Genomic DNA, 21,154 nt, shown 5'->3' with positions numbered 1-21,154 from the left:
AGAGAAGGAACTGGAGAAAATCACAAAATACGAAGATCTATAAATTTAAGTAGAATGACAGTGGCAAAATAAAGCAAAAAGAGTATTAATAGGCACCATGGATGCAATCCCAAACATACAGAGCATAATTGACATTGACAAAATCACCATCAGTTAATTGGAAAAAACAGCTTTATTTGGAACAGCTTACATCCTGTGACAATACCTTTACAACCTCAAACCACAACATTTGCCTATCCCATTTCCCAAAACAGACACAGACACAAACACACATAGTATTTGTCGTCTTGTTCAAGTTTAGTCTTTCTGATCTCTATAATTTGCTCTAATTGGGTTCAATTGATGGCCAATCTTTTGCTGATCTTATCTACATAACATTCTTATACAACCACGAGTGGCTAATTTAAAGTTTGAGAATAAATTGAGCTGCTTAAAGCCTCAAGATCTTTAATTATTTTTTGAGATAAAACTGAATAGGTTATATCGGTTAGTGACCACAAATGAATTGAACTGAGTAGCAATTTAATCCTTCCCAGGATTTATCGCTGTGGAATAAATGGTACAGATGGCGATATGGGATAAATGATAGTGGAATGAATTTACAAGGTAACGCAATATGAGAATTCTTAGGGTTGTGGTGAGATTTCTTGTGGACACACGCACGCACACACACGCACGTATTAGTAGGAAACGTATCATATTTATAAAAAGGGAACACTAAGGGGTTTCATTGTATCTGCATATTAGAATGATTTAACTCGCAACTGTTTATAAGAATATATACATATATTCAGATGGCACAGTCTTTTTTATTACTTTATTGGTAAGAATCTTTGGGGGCAGAAATGGAATGTAATTTTGCAGAGACCTTCGGGTTCTGTCTTTGGAACAATAGATGCCTGCCATGTTTTGATAGAAATTCAAAACACGTACACAGGTATTTATGGAAAGAGGGTTTAATATGCTGTTTGCATCTATGTGATCAAAACTCTACCCATTTTATACATGTATCAAGAAATATGCAAAAAAGAGGAAATGGTATGACTGCAGAGTCGCAGCTGCCATTTGACTTTCTCAATCTCCCTATGCCTGACTGCCAAACTTTTATTTATTTATCTCCATTTGAATGCTTCTTGATTCCAACCAACTCTGGGCAGTTGACAACAATAAACACATAAAATAAGAATATAGAATATTAACCAAAACAAGTGTAAACATTACAAAATAATTGCAATCCAGTAACCAAGTAAAACATACCTAAAACATCACAATGTCCCATCCAGCCTAGCCCAATGACTGAATAAACAGCTAGATTAGTAACGATTTACAGGCTATCATTACAATAGGAGTTGAGAGGATATTGGTGGACCTCCTTCCAGAGGGTCACATCATTTAAGAAAAAAAAAAAGGAGAGAAAAGATTTCCCCAAATCCTTAAAATCCTGGCTTAGCCATTCTTCATTATCACTCCATCAACTGCAGTATATGAACAGCCAAAAATACTAAAGTGCAATTCTCTAGGTATTAAAAGGCTGTCTGGATCTGCTTGGGGTGGGTGGGTGGATGGGGGGAGGCAAGTTGTGGACTCGGTTTAAAAAGTTGTTTTTACAATGTTGTGACCAAAATACTTGAGGCATTTACACAGCAAAGAATAAAAAATAATGATTTTTTTTCTGTTTTGCAAAAGATAAATTTGAAGTTCACAAAGCAGAGCCTAAAAGGAATCTCATGCTTGAGCACTTTTCTTTTTTTAAAAAAAAACACAAATATATAAACCAAAGAAAGCTAACGATTTCAACATTATATTTTGCTATTTAAAAACAGAGAGCCCAGACTGGAGAGTTAATGCTAGTTTAAAGTCAAGGTACCTGATGATTTAATATCTAATAATTAAAAGAACCCCCCCCCCCATCTTAAAGAGTTAACTATCACATGAGTATAATGAAATTGTCAAGTTACAGTAATTGCACCAGTAGTTTGAGATGTTGCATTTTGAATAAAGCCATGTGTGAAGAGTTTGTTGTTTTCCTTTGCTTGATCTACCCTTTTTTAAAAACATTTCTCCAAGCTATGAAGGGTAGTCAAAATCATTAGACTTAATAGGAAAAAAGCTTTTATCACTCAAGTAAAACAGCAGATCCCCATTATTTTTCTTCTTTTGTATAGCTATATGCTTGCTTATTTATACTTTGCTCTATGTGTATTTTTAACTTATGAATCTTGAATTAAATTTTGTATGGCACTGCTTGCATATGTTTCTGATTAGATGGCTCTAAATAAAAAAGGGTTGCGTATTCAAGGCCATAAAAACTTTTAAACTACATATGCCAGTTAAAAAGGGTACCTCTCCCTCTTTTTCAGTATAATACGTGCACGCACATGCTCAAACCCAAAAGCAGATTTGAACACTTTGGGAGGTACGGCTTCATAATATTAATTTGAGCCTCCTTTATATACACCCTATTTTCTTACAGCATTGCCTGTTAGGATCATTGTTTTCAGTTGTCAATAACCCAGAAGACTTTGGGACATTGTGGGGAAACCCAAAATAAAAATAATTATTGGAATTATATTTCAACAGATTAGTTTTGTTAGCTTTAATGGAATATATTGACTTGTGATCATTTTACATTCTGACATTCAGGGTAGTTTCATATACCTTAGGATTGTTGGTCATGTACAGTTGTACCAATTATGTGTTTATGGGACAAGAAAAGTCCAAAGTGTTAATTAACTGAAGGGTATTTTTACTGTCCTCCTTTCTTCAATTTAAATAAAAGCTGGTCAAAAATAGTTTCAAACAAATGCTTATTACCTTCTTAAAAATTATAAAGTGACCCATATAATGCTATGTATTGTAGCCTTGGAAGTAAGCTCTTCAGAATTTCTTAGAGCTTGCATCCAAGATTTAATTAAGACAGGCTAGAGTTTCACCATCTGATAGAGATGTACTTTAATAGGAGACCAACAGACGATAATATCAAAACAAAGACAGAAACCTTCTAAGATCAGTGGAGCAAAGGAAAGTGTTGGGAGGATTGAGAACAGTGGCTTAGTAAGATATGTTTATGTCAGTGACTAAGAGTAGGGAGGAAAGGGGCTGAGAAGATTGTGTATACTGTGCTGAATCAGTTGACAGTTGCTGAAGGAAGGGGAAAAAGCTACTTGGTTGTGGGTAAGCTGTTGGAATATACTGCACTGGAAACACATAACAGCTTTGCTACATGCCTCGTCCAAATTTTATTTTATATGAAACCTCAAGTCAGAATGTTCCAAGTTTTGGTTTCCACCAGTGGTTGCTCTAGATTCTGAAACAAACAATTTTCACAAGTCTTAAGAGTTATAGAAAGGCAAATTTTAGTTGAATGTTAAAGAAAACTTTCTAATGTTAAAAACAGTTTGATAGCAGAACCAGTTCCCAAGAAAAAGTGGTGAGCTCACCAATAGTTGGATACATTCAAAGAAATACTGACCACCCATTTGTTGGACATGCCTTAATTTGGACCACTTTGCTAAGTATGGAGTTAGACTCAATAGCTTAACTCCCTCCAGTAACTTAATCAGATACAATTCAAATTGTAAAGATATTGCCTGCTTTAATAATTAAGAATTTTTGGGTAGAATAGTATCTAAGGTAATTGGATTTTTAAAAGAATGGCTTGCTGATGGTTCTTAAAGGTTCTCTAAAGACAGTGACTTTCTTCAGTGAGTAATAATGGAGGGATAGAGGAATTCAAAGGGGAACTTGAGTTTTTTTATTCTCATTGTGTCTTAGTTGGAGGTCTGCAAAATGCAAGAATCTGGAGAAAAGGGTTTCATATGTTTGTGCCTAAAAATCCCCAGGGGAACTGGAACTAGTACAGTTGTCAGGGTTCATTTAGTCATGTGAGGGATCATTTATTTCTTTTATGTGCTGTTGGCTTAGTGGTGGCTGTTTTTTTTAATCTGTTCCAATTCTGCAATTCTTTGTTTCCTCTGACTACTTACAGATTTCTCAGTGCTAGCTTTGGGGCAGATCTCAACTTTATGCAGCTTGTTACAACTAAATTCTGTCCAATCCTTATTTTGTTACCTTTTATTTTTTTAAAAAGCATAATTTTTCTACTCTAGTAATCGGCGCTACTATCTAGCACTGTATAATCCAAGACACTTTAGATCAGTGCTCCCCAACCTTTTTATCGCCGCGGACCGGTAAATGTTTGATAATTTTTCCGTGGCCCGCTTGTTTTGATTTAATAATTTTAATTTAATTGTATTTAAACATGCCTTCAAAATAAAATACAGCTACACCAAAAAATGAATATAAAGTGATTTATTTTATTTAACTCACTAAAATGCCAAATCAATGAGAACCCTGAGCTTGTTTCTTTGCAACGAGATGGTTCCATCTGGGGGTATTAGGAGACAATGACACCCGAAGTGTGTTGCTTATGTCCAGTTTATTCCGTTGTTTTGTTTTGGTTGCTGTCACTGCAGAAAACCCCGCTTCACACAGATAGGTTGTCGGAAATGGCAATAGGGATTTAAGTGCTGTGGTGGCAATCTCAGGGTATTCCGCCATGATTTTAATCCAGAACACCGGCAGAGTTGTTGTCTCAAACGTAGTTGCCAGCGTGCCCCTTTCAATACAGAGATGCCAGCGTGCCCCTTTTAATACAGAGATGCCAGCGTGCCCCTTTCAACACAGAGATGGCAGCATGCCCCTTTCAATACAGAGATGCCCCAGCATTCCCCCTTTCAATACAGAGATCATCGCACCATAGTGCTGAGTCTCCTCAATAGCAGAGAACCCCCGCCCCCCCTTCCGTGCACTTATGCCTGAACCCGCACAAACACATTCGACCCAGGAGTTGTTGACCTAAATAAGTGCAATAGGCCTGGGTGAATGAGAGGGCATTCTAATAAAACCACTGCTGCTCCTCTTTCCGTTTGATAGTGCTGAGTCCCCCCCCACTCCGTGCACTTATCTTACGGCAGCTTCTCTTCAGTCCCCGCGTCTCCGACCTCGAGTCCTCAGTCCTCCCGTGGCGCCTCCTCCTCGGCCAATGGCGTGAGGTTTGCCTTTCGGCCAATGGCATGAGGTTTGCCTTTCGGCCAATCAGGAAGCGGGAGGACCCGCTCCCTGATTGGCCAGGAGGAGCATCAGTGTAACAATAGCGAATTTTCATTCGCTATTGTCACACAATGGGCAGACTTGGGAGGGCGCAATGCTCTGCGCCTCGGCCGCCCACCACAGTGAAATGATTTGAAGTTCCTCGGGCGGCCCGGTGCCGATTGATCCACGGACCGGCACCGGTCCGCGGCCCAGGGGTTGGGGAACAAGGCTTTAGATCTAGTAACCCTGGTTAAAATTGGAGCTGTCCACTTAAAAGTTTATTCCGATGGAAGAGAGCTGTCTTATTCTGATACACCTAGATTCTAGGTAGAGAGCATCTTCTCATGACAACAGTGGTAGTAGGATAATTGTCTAAATGAAGAAGAGCCACATCCAGATACCCTAGACTGTGGTGTGTGTGATTTCCAGAAGTTGTCAGTTAGTGTAGGCATCTCTTCAACTGGTTTAATTGGCATAATAAACTAAAAAATTATTGTCAACGCATTTTTCTGGATTGCAAGCTGCTTTGGGATAAACACATATTTTCCTGGGATACATTTTTAAGGAGGAGCCAGTAGGTACAACAAGTATAACCATATGGTTTCTGAAAAACTTCTAATCCTTATTTGGTGACAACTTTAAGCTAAGAAAATTCAAATTATTTGAATATACTTTCTGGATTAATTAAATCCAATTAATTAAATAAGCATACTGACTTTTCAACATTGGTCCAATCACAGTACACTCGGAACAATTTACATAAGCATAATTATATAAATTGGATTTACAATGTTAGACTCATCAAGTCTATTTAAGCCAGGGGTGTGGGCCAGATCCGGTCCATGGGTTGCTTAAATCTAGCCATGGGGCCAGCATGGAAATAATAAACAACCGGCCCACAGAGCCTCAGGCAGCCAAAATGGAGCATGGGAGGGCCGCATGCAGATCCCTCGTGCCCCATTTTTGGCTTGGACGGCCTCCTGAAGAACTCTGCCGGTCAAAACGCAGGAAGCCGCTTTCTGCAAGAGGCTATCCAGGCCGAAAATAGGTGCAGGGGAGGGGCGAGTGTTGGCTGTCAGGGTGCTGCAGAAATTATTCATTCCGTCCCCGTGCCCCAAGCCGGCCCATGGAGAACTACAATGCTGATCTGGCCCTTGAAGAAATATAATTTGACACTCCTGATTTAAGCCATTAAACCCAACCTTACTACATTTGAAAGATAAACTTATTAACTGCAGGTGATTATTCAAGGTGATTGCCTTGAATCAGTGGTGGGTTCTGGACCCCAGTGCAGCCGGTACACTGCACATGGGACTGGGCATCCTAGAGGAGCACGCACACTGCACGCACCTGCAAACAACACTGCCCTGCGACACCCAGCTGCTTGGCGGAGGTTGCGCAGGCGCCACACGCCGTGCGCGTGTGCACAACGGGCTGGTTGTGGTATTAAACACCCACAGAGGGTGGGCGGGCAGGTGTGCCAAACTAGCCACCATACCAGTACAGTGGCTGCGTCTCCCGTTACAGCCGTACTGGGTCGTACCACCCGGAACCCACCACTGCCTTAGATGTTAATTTTTTAAACCAAACAAGTAGCAAAAAAAGTTCAGAAATTGATTGACATACTGCACTAAGCCTTAATGCAGGTTCTTGTGAAAGAACTCACTGTAGCTTTTATTATTAGGATAAATATGTATTTATCAACAATATGTATGTATGTACTTTCCAAAAAAATTGCCTTTTGAAGTATCAGTTTTGTTGTATGATAATATTTCCCCCCTACTTGCTAACACCAATTTTAAGAAGTCATACTGAATAAAAACAAGATCCTTCTATCATGATTTTAATTTCCTAGGCAGAACATTTACCAAATGGCCCAGATTGTGGCTATGGTTCTTTCCACCAGCAATATTGGCTTGAGAAAAAACTACTTGCTGTCGGTGTAATTGACATCCTTCCGAAGTGTGTATCCTCTGTGTATCTCTACTATGATCCTGATTTTTCTTCTCTGTCTTTGGGTGTCTACTCTGCTTTAAGGTAAGAAGATATGTACAAGACACTGGACATATTTTTGCACTTAAAAGTATTCAAGTCTAATCTAATGACATTTCTAATGCAGGTAGTCTTCATTTAATGATCACAATTGGGATCAGCAAATCAATTAATGTTTATATTTACTTTTATTGGAGAAGAAAGAATTACAAGAGACTAAGCAGGAATACTGTAAAGTGGGGAATACACATCAAGAGGAATGTGCTGGTCCTGTTTGTTTGCCTAGTGCAGGGGTGTCAAACTCAAGGGCCGTGGGATGGATCTGGCCTGTGGGGTGCTTAGATTTGGCTCATGGAGCTGCCCTGGAAACAGTGAAGGACTGGCCCATGGTGCCTCTGCCAGTGAAAATGGAGCTTGGGAGAGCCGCACGTGGCTCTCCCAAGCTCCGCTTTCACTGACAGAGGATTGCAGGAGGCTGTCGCAGCTGCAAACTGAGCTCAGGGGCCCGTTTCCCTGAGAGAACACTCAGGCCACCACTGGTGCCCCCGACACGAGTGACATTGAGCTGGCCATGCCCACCCTGACCATGCTGACCCTGGCCCCACGAGTTCAAACACAACCCTGTTGCGTCCCTCCATGGAATTGAGTTTGACCCCACCCCTGGCCTAATGGGTTCTGGGCTTCAAACCCTGAGCCTTTTAGATGGTAAACAAAAGCTGTGAAGCTGATTAAACTCTCATCAGTTACAGACAGCAGCTGCCAGAGACTAATCAGGTTCATAGAGCTGGACTTCACACTTTATAGAAATCTGGAGCTTTGGAAAAAACCACTCAGAATTGATCACTTGTTTAGGCAAGCTCTCCACTCTGTGGGAGGGGAGAGAACAGTTAGAGAACACTTGACTGTTATGGTGAAAACATGACTGAGATGCAGTTTCCTGCAGGCTTCCCACAACCAAAACAAGACATAAGTCAGGGAGGGCTCAACAGGGTGTGAGAGAGGTGTGGCATGGATGGGTGTGTATGCTCCAAAGGGGTCATGAAAGGTGTGCAGGACAGAGGGGTTGCGGAAGAAGAGCAAGACACAGAGGTTGGAACAGGTACAAGGAGGTTGCAAAAGGCACAGGTTGCGGGAAGAGCATGAAGAAGTAAGGGAGGGTTGGGGAAGGTACATATAAGTCACAGAAGTTGCAAAGGAGCTGTGATGAAAGCCAGGAAAGTTTGTGAAGATGTGTAAATTTGCATAAGCATAAAAGGAATGGGGGAGCCTTACCCAGGTGAGTCAAATCAATCCCTTTTCTATTTCTATATGGTATTGACACATATACAAAGGGTAGGACTTTGATTTCCATAGTTGTGGCTATCATCTTAACTTTCCTCACCAACTCTCTTCCACAGATCTAGAAAGGTTTCCCCACTTTCCTTGAAAAATGCTCTTCTGTTTCTTTTAGTTTCTCACTTAAAATAAAATTCAGATGTGTTCATCCATATAGATAAGACTACAGGTTGATACAACAAACTATGTTGTATTCGGTGATATTTAGCTGACAATCAATCAATCAATCAATCAATCAATCAATGTCAATTGCAATAACAAGTTCATTTAATGTAACTAATAAGTGTTAACAGTTGCAATACTTTTTCCCCTAATGGAAAGAATGTATTATTTGCTGTTAAGCAGTATTTGGAGTATCTTGTGTCTCTCTGTGATTAATAATAAACTATAAAGTTTAGCTAAGCTCAGTGTGCTTTTATGTCTTAATTTATTTAAGAAGTCAGCTTGTTAAACCATTAATATATAAGGGTGAATTCATTTGAGGATTAGTAATTCTTATGTAGAATTGCACACATAAACTAATTGAAGTTGCTAGGACTAGCAAACTCTTAGGAAGCAAGGAAGGCATTGGTTACATACCAGCTGCTACCAGCTTTATTCTGTAATTTTTGAATGAGCATTAATTCTACATTGGCATTGTTGTTGTTTTTGGCTAAGCATTTAAAAAATGCTATATGAGAATATCAGTAAACTTTTAAAAATTAATATGATCTGTCAAAGATTGATTGGCAGATTCTTGACTTAAGTAGATCAGTAATCAAATAAGGACTCTTACTTCCTGCTATATGCTTAGTTTTAAAGTCTCTTGTGCCTCTGAGAATGTATCTGTTTATTTTCTTTTTCTAGGGACAGTATGTAGAAGTTGATGTGGGCTAAATGAATTGTTTATTTTCTGAACAGTGTTCTTTGAAACAGAAATGACACTATTTCCTTTTGCAGGAATACTTAAATGCTTATAACCTTAACATATTTGATCCAGGGGTAATTATTTTACCTCCTGCAGAACCATCTCTCAGATTTTCATTGTTACTGTTTTGCTTTGATGTAACTGTTGAACTCAGTAAAGGTCTACCAAAATTTCCCAACCAGAGCAACATCTTTGTATAATATTGGACATGATAATGGTAGCCTCCCTTGTACTGCTCAGTGACTACTTTGAGGATGTTTTACTAGTGAAGAACAACATAGCCTCTTCACAATGTTATAGCAGAGTTAGAGGCCATGTAATTAGGTATAAAACTTCTCTAATCCAATCTATATGTGGTAGCACTAAGAAAGAGCTAGTACTTTGTAGGATGCTGTATTTAAAGGCTCTTTTGTTTGATCAAGCTAACTTTCATTATATTTCACTCCAGGCTATTATAGTAAACTGTGGCTTCACATGGCTTTTTGCTCCTGCGCTTGCTACTAATTAGCTTGAAAACATGATCTAATTTATAATGGCATTGAATTTAAGAGTTATTTTTCAATACAGGAAAACAGGGCAAAAGAAATAGTAAACTAGATTAACTAGTTTTGTGGCACTCTGAAATGTCATTAGTCTTTATTCATTACTTTGTGGGCAATGAGAAATGCATTAGAACTAATTTGTCTTTTAAAAACAGTAATTAAGATTATTTTCTGTAACAGTTTGAGTGACTCACCCAAAGAACTATAATATTCTTTACAATCTTGGTCAGATTTTTTAAAATTAAAATTACCTAACTGCTTAATTTTTCAGTGTTTGAATATTGCTAAGGAGAATTAGAATGAGTATGCCTTATAGTTTGGGTTCGTTCCCATTTCTGAGTATTGCTGGCAATAAAAATCATATCTGTAATGAATAGTAGTACTGATATGATAGCTATTGATTCCTTACATTTGAATACTATACGAAGTTGTAAATTGTACAATAACTCAGATTGTATAGTTAAAAACTATTATGTGAATTAGATATGTAACATTCAGAATATATGTCAAACATTTATTCATTCCTTGATGTGAATTTCGGTTTGTGCCTTGGACTGAATTTATGCGAAATCTGTATGTAAATTTCTTTTAATTTTAAACATGAAGCACAATAGTTTATTACCAAAGAACAATAATCTACAACAGATTAGATATCTATGTCTTCTAATTTAAGTAGTCAGTTGGAATCAGAATGAAAAAATCCACTTTTTATATTTCTATCTAATAAACATAGGTATGGAAGGGAAATGTTGTTCCCCTTGCTTTTTTAGTTCTGCAGTTTTCTAAACTTTTGTTTGAAAACCCTGTACAGAATTGCTAAGGCCCTCAGGATGAAGGGGTAAGGGGCCTGCTCTCCTTTCTACGAAGCCCTCTGGAACCTTATGTATTGGTCCTGCCTTTACTTTGGGAATGTGGTTGGTAGTTCCTGCTGCTGCCACTTAAATTTCAGGAGGCTTTACCACCCTGTAATCTTATGGGTAAAAAAAAATTAAGGTTCTCATACACAGTGCTACCTCTTAAGGAGATTAAAAATTCAAAATAAAATAATGTCAATGTATCTGCTTCTGACTATGTGACATCAAACCTCTTTTAAAAACCACCTGAATTACTCTACCCCTTGGGACTTTAATTATAAAAAAATTAAATATTCAATGGAGAGGAAGATAAATTACAGAGTTTAGCAGATCACAGTATATAGCAGCTCAGAAATTACAGTGGAGACAAGAAAAGAGCAGCCGGTACAGAGCTGATCTGCTATAGATGAAGAGCTAATCTACCTGGAATATTATAGATCACAAGAAGAGGGTTCAGAACATTACAAGAAGATTCTGAGAAAAAAATTACATCTTATATGGATGAAATTGAAATTATATACTCCTTAATGTATGTAGAGAATTTAAATACAAAGAGATGGTATAATGTTGAGAAAAAAAATAAAAACATAGCAAAATTTCTGATTTTGTATGTTAGACTTTCTGAACAATGATCTTTTCCTTTAGGGTTCTCGGACTTCTCCAGGAATCTTCTTGGAGGTTCCATGCTTTCTTCAGAGGATCTAATATTGAAAGCCTCTGTTCAACCTCTTTCCAGAATGTTCTCTTTTGTTTTAAACATATCAAGCATTTTTTCTCTCTCCAGCAGAGGGTGAGGCTGGATAATCTGAGACAGTCTTTGATAAAGAACTGTATTTCATGGGAATATGGTTGAGCCTTCAATCTTATATTCAGGAACATTTATAACACCCCTATGAAATGTTTATCATCTTGCCAACTGATTCTTATTTCCGTTAGAAGATACCACTTCTATTAACTTACTTTAATAATCACTTCAGTTCTCCATTTCTTTATAGTGCCTGTATGAGGATTTGAGATGCTTAACCCTTATGTTTGTTGGAACAATTTAGATGAAGGTTAAAAAGCTAAATGGCTTTCTAGTACAAAGAGAACAGAATTTGGCAATCTTGCAGCTTTCTTCCTTTTAAGCAGTATAAAAGCAGCTCTCTGCAAGTGACTAATGTAATTGGCAAAACTGCAGAATGGCCTCCAGGTTGAATAAGAAAAGAAGGAAATACTGCACATTTTTCATCAAATAAAAGGGATGAAAATTGAGTTAATACAGACAATAGTATTTGCTGCTCTTATGCAGATATTTGGGTAAATTTCTGTAACTAAATAAAAAGTTCTTTAAAATCATCTTGTTTGATTGAATAAAATCTCTTAAATTATTGAAATCTTATAGAATGCAAGGACCAGGTTAAACATCATAGTTTTCTGAATAAAACTAACCTTTATTGTTTTTTGAAACTTTCAAAAATTTCCTATTAATTGCTTTACATTTGAGTTTCGTATTAGCATCTTGTCAGGACAACATGAAAAATTGTTTTTTTTTAAGTAAAAGATTTGGAGTTTTTAATGTAGAATCTGTTACTTAAATGTAATAAGTTCTTAACATAAAGCAAATTTTAGGACATTTTATTTTATTATATGTACATTTATTGTATATCTATTTGTATTTCTGAACACAATTTATCTGGTATTATATTTTGATACATTTTGGATTATTTTTATTTTACAGGGAAATTGCTTTTACCAGGCAACTTCATGAAAAGGCCTCTGATCTAAGTTATTATTACATGGGGTTTTATATTTATTCATGTCCTAAAATGCGATACAAGGTAAGATACAATTTTAATTATTAGAATTCAGCCTGATATTTGATTTTTCAATACCATTAGGACAGATTTATACATTCTCAATATTTCCTGCTTTGCTTGGTTAAAAAGAGAGAACTACTATCTGCTTAGTTGGCTGGTGCTGGGTAAATGGAGAATAAAGACTTTATGTTTCACAAATAGTTGTCCCATGTCACCTAGCAAACTTTTTTTTTAACATGAGGGAACTTTCAAAACAGATCATAATAATGGAGAAGGATATCCTATTCAATTGAAAAAGAAAAAGAGATCATAAAGACACACACACACACATATATATAAACTTTCAGCATACTTAAAATAATTATTTGGATTCTGGATTTGATAGGTCTTCAGCCTAATCTAACAGGGACATGTTTATATAAGTAACATTTGAATGTTGAATAAAGTAAGGATGGCAATTACATTATTTTATTAGTGTAGACTCTATTTTCTTTCCCAGATCCTAGTGTTAATGTCCTTTGAGAGCCCTTTAGTTTGGCTAAAAAAAACCACATCCTTTTAGTGTTAACTGAGCTTTTCTTCAGTTGCTAAAATGCAGTGCTGTTTAAAAATGGGTTAGCATCTGCTGAGCAAGACAGAATATTGCCCTGACAAAATGGATTTTAGTGGCTCTCTATTCTTTCCATCTACAAATATAATTTTCTGTAATTGTTGTAAAGATCTGATGATCCAGTTTTTGGCAACTATTGTTAGTTGGAATACAGTTTTCCTAGTTTTGATTTCCATGAGTCTACTGAAATTATTAAAACCAATAAAATGTTGGTGAGGAATTGAAACATGGAGCTTATTAAAGTCCAAGGGATTTCTGTTGGATTCCCTACTCTGCAGGAAGATGCTTTTAGTAGATTAAACCATTTATCTAACTAGCTCCACATTGTCTATTCTGTTCTTCAATTCACATATTCATAAATACACTTCCCAAGTTTTTAAAAAAAACATATTTATGACATACCATGCTAGTTCGCAATCTAATTCAGGAATACAAATTTTTCTTTAGTATCTTGCTCCTCTAAGTTTTACTTTGTTAATATAATTCAATAGATTGAACGTATTTCATAAAACATAAATTACTTTCTTGTCTTTTTGAAGAGCAAATTTTTGGAATATAATTCCATGTATTAATAGAAAGTATCCATAGCCCTGTAATAGAGAAGTTGGCAGATAACAGTACCAGGCAACTTACAGTTTTATTTACTTAGTATAATTATAAAACATCTTTTGAAAATTAAAAGCCATTTTAAGATCTTTAAATTGGATCTGTGGACAATGACAGCACAGCATAACAACTACCTGACTAGATTTTTATGTTCAAGGAATTTTCCAAGATTTATTAGCATTTTGTACATTTTCATGCAAATACATTTCAGTTTCATCTCCAGTTTTGCTTTCGTTTAACCAACTGTTTTATCTTCTCAAAAACTTTTACATTAGGTTTATATTTTTAGAACAAATTATAACTTACATGAATATAGTAGAATTAACATTTCTGAAAATATATTTCATCATTTTTTTAAAAATGATATCACTTTAACAGAACGTTTTAAGTGAACTTAATTTAGAGTTGCAGAAAGACAATAGAAAATGTGATTAGTTTAACAGATTAAACCCAGTTTATTGTCATGAGATAGCTTGATATCAGATGGAGAGAATGGATTCCAAAAGGTTAACGAAGAAATAAAAGGCCAATTCATCTGTGATTAATTATTATATTACTTTGGATAGCTGTTGTCATAAGCAGAATGTACTTTTTGAAAGTGCTTGAGAACCAATTTTGGTGATTTGAGCTTTGGGATATTCAGCAGCTTGAAAGGTTGTACAAAGGAATGTTAGCAGTTTTAATCTCTTGAGCCCTGGCTCCTTCATAGTTCCATGACTGTGGAATTTAGTTAACCTTTTTCGGTAAATTAGCTTTGCTGCCTAAGCAGAAATGGAAAACCATAGCAGAACAGAATCCATACAGGATGTTGTTTACCTATGATCTCCTGCTCAAAGCTACAATTGTGAGCCTGCCATTGTAACACTGAAAAGATTGCAAATCTTTTGCAAGCCCTAACACAATACAGCTTTCACTTTGTGTCTTCCTGAAGGATTATTTGGTCAGCATAATTGCATTTTATATTTTAGCTGATTTAAGATGAAAATCAACTGTTTGGCTCATGTACTGATGCGTACTAGCGGTGCCAGAGTCCTGTGGCCGCAATGACCTATTACTGGACTGCACAAACATTTTTTCAATGAAAAGCTACAATAATTGTTTTGAAACTGTTCTTGAAAAACACAATTGAGTGGGTGAGAACACTCAAATATACAACTATTCTGTTGTACAACCCAAACCTTACAGACTTAAAAATTATACTATAGAAAATAAAATTTTAAATTACAGCAAAGGAACAATATCCCAGTGTCCAACTAACTGATAATCTGGGTGTGGAGAAAGTGAGTGTGGCCCTGTGGTGTGCCAGAAGTCATTGTTATGAACGGAATTATTTTGGCAATGCAATAAAATCTGTATTTTATAATATTTCTCGCATGGATTTCAGTTAAAACGGCTATGATCGGTCTGACTGTAGGAATGTGAGAAAAGTGTCATCTAAATTGAAAGAATAGGTAAGCAAATTGTAATCACAAAGGTGCTGTTGAAGTAGCTTCTTGGATGGGAAGCAAAATATTTTCAAGGAAAACACAAAGAAAATCCTGTTGCTTTTTCAGTGGCACCTTGAGACAACCATGAGTTGGATGACAGAGAATCTCCATGGACCAGGGGTCTGCAATGTTAAACACTCAAAGAGCCATTTGGACCCATTTCCCACAGAAAAGAAAACACCGGAAGCCACAAAGCCTGGGTGGGCATGGCCAACTCAATGATAAATGAACAAAGCCTGGGTGGGCATGGCCAACTCAATGATAAATGAACAAAGCCTGGGGGGGCATGGCCAACTCAATGATAAATGAAGGTCTTTCATCCCCCCTTCTGTGGCTCCCTGTTGGCTGAACTCACCACTGGCTGGCCCTGCCCCTTCCCTCCCCTCCCAATCACTTGTCACTTGAGAAGGTAAGGACGATGGCGGGGGATGGAGATTCACTCCATATTCCAGAGAGGGAGCGAATCTGGTGCTTCTTCCTGCCCTTGTTAGTGCTATGCACACCTCGGTCACTCAGGGAGATGCACGACTTGCCTTCCACTCCAAGACACTGGCCCAGCCCAGCTGTGGCCAATGCTGCTGCTATTGCCACCTCCATGGCCTGTCCACTGCTGTTGCAGCACCTTGTGCAGCACAGTTAAATTTAGCATGCTTCCCAATGGGGGAAGACGGCGTCCCCTCCTTCTGGAGCCCATTACGACATGGAATACTGGCCCCAGCCAGACCGGGCCAGTGTCTCGGGGCGGAGAGCAGATTGCATGTCTCCCAAAGCAAACCGAGGTGCATGCAACACCAACAAGGGCTGGAAGAAGCGCTCATGAGATGAGGCAAGTACAGGGGCATTTGCTCCCACTCTGGAATATACAGTGAGTCTTCAGATCCCGCCGTCGCCCTTACCTTTTCAGGTGAGGTGAGGAGAGATTGGGAGGGGAAGGTGAGGTGTGGGGCCTGCCAGTGGCGGGTTCAGCTGGCAGGGTTCCACAGCAGGGCACCGAAAGAGCCACATGTGGCTCCGGAGCTGTGAGTTGCTGACACCTGCCATAGACAAACAAACTGCAGGATAAGTGCAGTAGAAATTTTGCCTGACCCTTAAACTGACATAGCTTGAATTCTTTACATATGAGGAGTAAATGAAAAGTGATCCTTCGACTACATAATTTTAGATACAATTGGCATATTTTAATATATGAACCAGGAAAAGAATCCTTGAAATTAGCCCTTTTGTTATCTGTATTTACTTACCATAATGTCTACCATTAATTATACACTTCTGCGCATCACGGATAGGCTTTTAAAGCCTGAATGAAAAAACTTTGGCTCTTCAATCAGATCCTGAAGGTCCTTTTTGCTTATTTGACACAAACATATGCCCTTCTCAAAGTATTCCTTCTGTTTTGAGAAAAGATTTGAAAGTTGCATGTAATACAACGTAAATTGCATGGAATGACTGCAGTTGCCTCTTAGATGGCATGTGACATGTAGCATTGCCATGTGGCAGTGAAATTTCCTCTTGTGCTTCTGATCTCAGCTTATTGTTATTTTGAATGTTGCAGTCTAACAGTCTGAGTTAATAGTGGTGCCAGGTTTAATTCCATGAGAATAATATCATATATCTAAAAAAAAAAACCTCCTATAACGATAACTTCTCCTGCCAAAGCCAGACCATTGCATATTTTTCCTCAAATTTATTTATTTGTTTGTTTGTTTAAAACATTGATGTAGGCTCCCATCTTCTAATCAATATTGGGTGGTTCCTAATCAAGAGTTAAAACATAGAAAACCATATTAAAACTGTAAAACTAAACAGGAACAACCTTGCCAAACTCTCTTCCCAAGGGACTGGGGTGCTGGCCATGATGCAAGCCTTGAGGCAGCACTTGAGAGTGGCAGCACCTGTGCCCCTGGGATTGAAGAGAGGCTGGGATAGTAGCAGCCAGCTGAGACTGTTGTGGGTGAGTGGAGTTCAAGAGGAGTCAGTCCCTTACTTTACTCAAGCTTGGATCTGGGAGGACTTAGGTCAGGATTGGATTGGGCTGGGTCCCAATCTAACCAGCTGATGGGATTCGGTTAACAATGGCAACTGGGATGACCGGAATTGATGTTGCTAAGCAATGTGGTCACATGACTTGTGCTTAATACCTGCATCACTTAGTGACGGAAAGCCACACCTAATGACTACTTGTACATGCCAGAGCTTCCAACATGATAATATTGACCTCTGTCAGAGAATTACAACAATGGAAGGATTATATTCCATTCAAGGCTCAATATGTTATTCTTGACTCCTTGAGGATAATAATACTAATCTCTAGCAATTGCATCTAGAAGAGACCATTGTTTTGTAATTATGGCTACTAAAATATCTTGTTACAATATGGAAAGAATCTTAATTAAACCTGAGATAACTTCATTGTTGAAGATGTTGCAATGAAATCAAATTTTAATTGTTTGCTTTGTTAAATGTCACCATTAAACTCATGTAAGATTTCTCATGTAAGATTTCTTAGATACATAATATCTTAGAAATTCTATATATAATATATAATTCCTGATATCCTTACATAGTAGTCTTGTTCCTATATATGTTCCTTTTCCTATAGTAAAGTTTTCTACAAGTCGAGGTTGACTTTATGGACACCTTCATATTGTTTACTTGTCACCAGTTGTTAATAGTTGCTGCCTTCTAATATTTAGGGCTTTTTAATCAGACCAACTAAAAGTATCTTCAGAAGGTTTTCTATGTGTGCTATCCATTATAGGTTTGATGTGGCATCCCAAGAATTGACTTCTTTCACTGTTAGCCTCCAGATTCTAGAATGCCCTCCCTAGTGAGATATGCTTGAAACTAATATTGTCTTTTTGGTATGAATAATTTTTTTGTATATTATTTTAGGCCATAAATATTTTAAATGCATATATTACATAGATTTAGCCACTGATATTAATTTAAAAACATATTTGATTTTTATCTATGGTAAGCTATCTATGGAAAAGTAGTACACAGATTTAAAAAATTAGGACTGTCAACCTTTTCTTCTGCAGATACTGTGGTATACAATTCCTAGAAAATTCAGAAGCATTTCAGTAGTCATAGTTTATGAGACTTGCATTGTAAAACTTCCAAAGATTTAGGTTGACTAGGCCTGTCCTGAAAGATGAGCTATCCTCTGGGCTGTTGTAATGAACTTTGTGTAAGCCCTACATAACCCTTCTATAATCATATTTATAAGTGTGTATGGGGCAGTGAGGGGGGGGGGAATGTAATATATAGTGTTTTGGACTAGGACTATAGAGATCTAGATTTATGGTCAATTTCAGCCATGGACGCCTAGTGAGTCATTCTGGATCATCCATTATCTTTTAGCCCAATTTATCTATGCAGTTGCTTTTGGTTTAATTGTAGAAGTACACATAAAGCATCTTAATGTCCCTGGAAAATATCTATGCAGTATCTATATCTGTAGGAGCAAATATCTTGAAATCTGATTCTTGCTTACATGAAAAATCTGTGGCTATGCTATTATTCATGTTTTATATGTGAATGTCCTGAGGGTAATATCACTTAAGATGAAAAATAAAGTTATTTGAGAGTGTTTGTATGATGAATATTTCTGGTCTGTGAATGCTTGAACAAAATTCTTGGAAGCTTTTTGTAATACAATACAAAGTATTAGGTCAAGATTACTTAAGATGGCTTGTTTGGTTGACCCGGAATTATAGAATGAAAACTTCAGTTTTCTGACATTTATGAGTAGAGTCTGCACTATCTGCACTAAAAAGACAGAAGTATTTGTCTTCCTTAAAAATATGTCAACCTGTACTTCTGATTAGCTTTGGGAATGTAAATGCTGTTTCTACTTTTTTCAGCAAACAATTCCAGTTTAGGTCAGTTTGGACGTATCCTTATAAAAGGTTATATCATTTAGCAAACATCTTTCACTACAAATGTATAATGTTTTCTTAATAAGATAACATAAAACATAGAAATAATAAATTGGCTTTTTATTTTGATCACTTAAATATTATTTATTTCAAAGTTTGAATTTCAGGGCAATTGAGAGAAAAGCAAAGGAAGTTAACAGCCCCTGACTTGTTACAGGAAATTTGACTGCTGCTGTCAAAAAGAGAGCTGCCAGAAAGATTAATTCCAGATTCACATAACATACTAGAAATGAACTATTCTAGAATGACACACTAGGGAGACATTTATCATGACTAATTCATGCCCTACTAAACTAAGCTAATCAAGGCAAAATGCAAAGAAGTTAGTTGTGAATTATATCAAAACAATGAAGACCTGCTATAATGCTTGCGATTGGTATGGTTTACATTACTAAAACATGAAGTCAGATGATTCCTGGAAACTTGTCATATAGACTGTATAATTATGATTTAGCTTTTTAACACCAATTCTGTATGAATCCATCTTCTATTTTGCAAGAAAATGCTAAGATGCAATTGTTGTGAACTGAACTTCATGCTTTCAGATCTCAATAGATGTTTTTTTAGTTGACCCATGATCTTGTAGTTAGTATATAGTACACTTTTATTAAAGCCATAATGCACTTCCTTATGAACCTATTCAACTAAATATTTCTCTTTTGTAGCTTTCAAATCAACAATTATATTTTCATAACTCATATAAAAAAGCATTTTTATACAATTTAATTTGATTTAATTACCTTAGATAATATAGAAATGGTGCAGCATAGAATCTATAAATGTAAGGTGAAGTACTGAAAAGGAGACATATACTTCTTTGGAAGTGAGTCTTATTTTTTGTGCTAAAAATTTAAAAACATGTCCAATGTTTTTAAAAGCTTCATTTTCAAAGTCGTTAGATCAATTTTGCAATGGTGAAAAAAAATGAAAGCAGTTAAAGGTAATAAACAAATAAACTGTTTAGACTAATACTGATTATTTTCCTTTATTTTTATTATCCATATTTGTACTATTCGGCTGTTTAGAACTGTGTTCATACATGAAATCACTGGGATATTATTATTTTAGTTATAAATAAACATTCAGAGATCTTACCTCAGTAGAGAAACCATAAAACGTATTTCTGTCATCAGCAGTCTGGAGCCAAAGTACAAAAACTGCTGTAGACTAAATAGTATTTATTGGTCTTGAAAGGCTAATTACATAATCTTTTTATTGCAGTGTTTTAGCATAGGATGAAATACTAAAGAGTCTTCTGAGTGCTGTGACCCTTTTCAGGGCCTTATAATTCATTCAGTAATGTTTTATTATCATATGATGTGTTGTTTATTACTCTTGCCCAGTGAAGTTGCTGAACAATGTTGATAAATTCTCACCTCAGAAAATTTTGAAGTATTAATGAATACTTTTATCTAAACAAGTGAGAATTTTCTTGATAGTCAAAAATGTAGCAATGATTTAAAATTGCTTTTGTCATACCAGATCAGACTTGTATTGGAAGGCGTCTTCTGAATTGAATGAACCTAAAAATCCTAATCTTTTTCATTCAGGTTTTGCTCCCAATCAGAAATGAAAATCATAAGTAACTGTAGTTAATTGTTTTCAACCAGCCTATCTAGGATAATTTACAGAACTTATATTAAAGAACTAAAATGTTCATATAAATTATAGTTGTAATAATTGCATTGCCTGGCTATGAATTTTGTTCTTTTGGATTTTGTCCTAAATCAAGAATTTATGGGACTTGTTCTTAGCCTGTTACCTGTTCTTACCTGTTCCCTAAGATAGATAATGTTACCTACTTGGGTAATGAAATGTCTACAACCAAACAAATAATCTCATGGATTCCACAGTTCAACCCTGAGCTACATATATTTTCCTCTGTGGGAGTTGTATTGAATTCATGCATATGCTGCCTGAGAATTCACTCCTGCAGTTAAATATGCATCTATAATGAATGAATTATTTATTTTTTATACAGAAAATA

The 21,154-nt window shown here is 36.7% G+C and overlaps 1 protein-coding gene across 5 annotated transcripts in view; it reads left to right on the top strand.

Annotated features, from left to right (window-relative positions):
- The window catches only part of ATE1 (arginyltransferase 1), a 71,096-nt gene that overhangs the window by 24,357 nt on the left and 25,585 nt on the right, over positions 1-21,154 (top strand). For all 5 annotated transcript variants that reach the window (XM_081955669.1, XM_081955668.1, XM_081955672.1 and 2 more), the window contains 2 exons: positions 6,950-7,131; positions 12,445-12,544. In XM_081955669.1, the coding sequence (XP_081811795.1) occupies positions 6,950-7,131; positions 12,445-12,544 (282 nt within the window). The remainder of the gene's footprint in view (positions 1-6,949; positions 7,132-12,444; positions 12,545-21,154) is intronic.

Source organism: Natrix helvetica (genome assembly GCF_964273705.1).
Source record: "Natrix helvetica genome assembly, chromosome: 5".
Classification (NCBI taxonomy): Eukaryota; Metazoa; Chordata; class Lepidosauria; order Squamata; family Natricidae; genus Natrix; species Natrix helvetica.
Note: the sequence above shows the minus strand (reverse complement) of the source record. Positions and strands in the feature narration are given on the sequence as shown.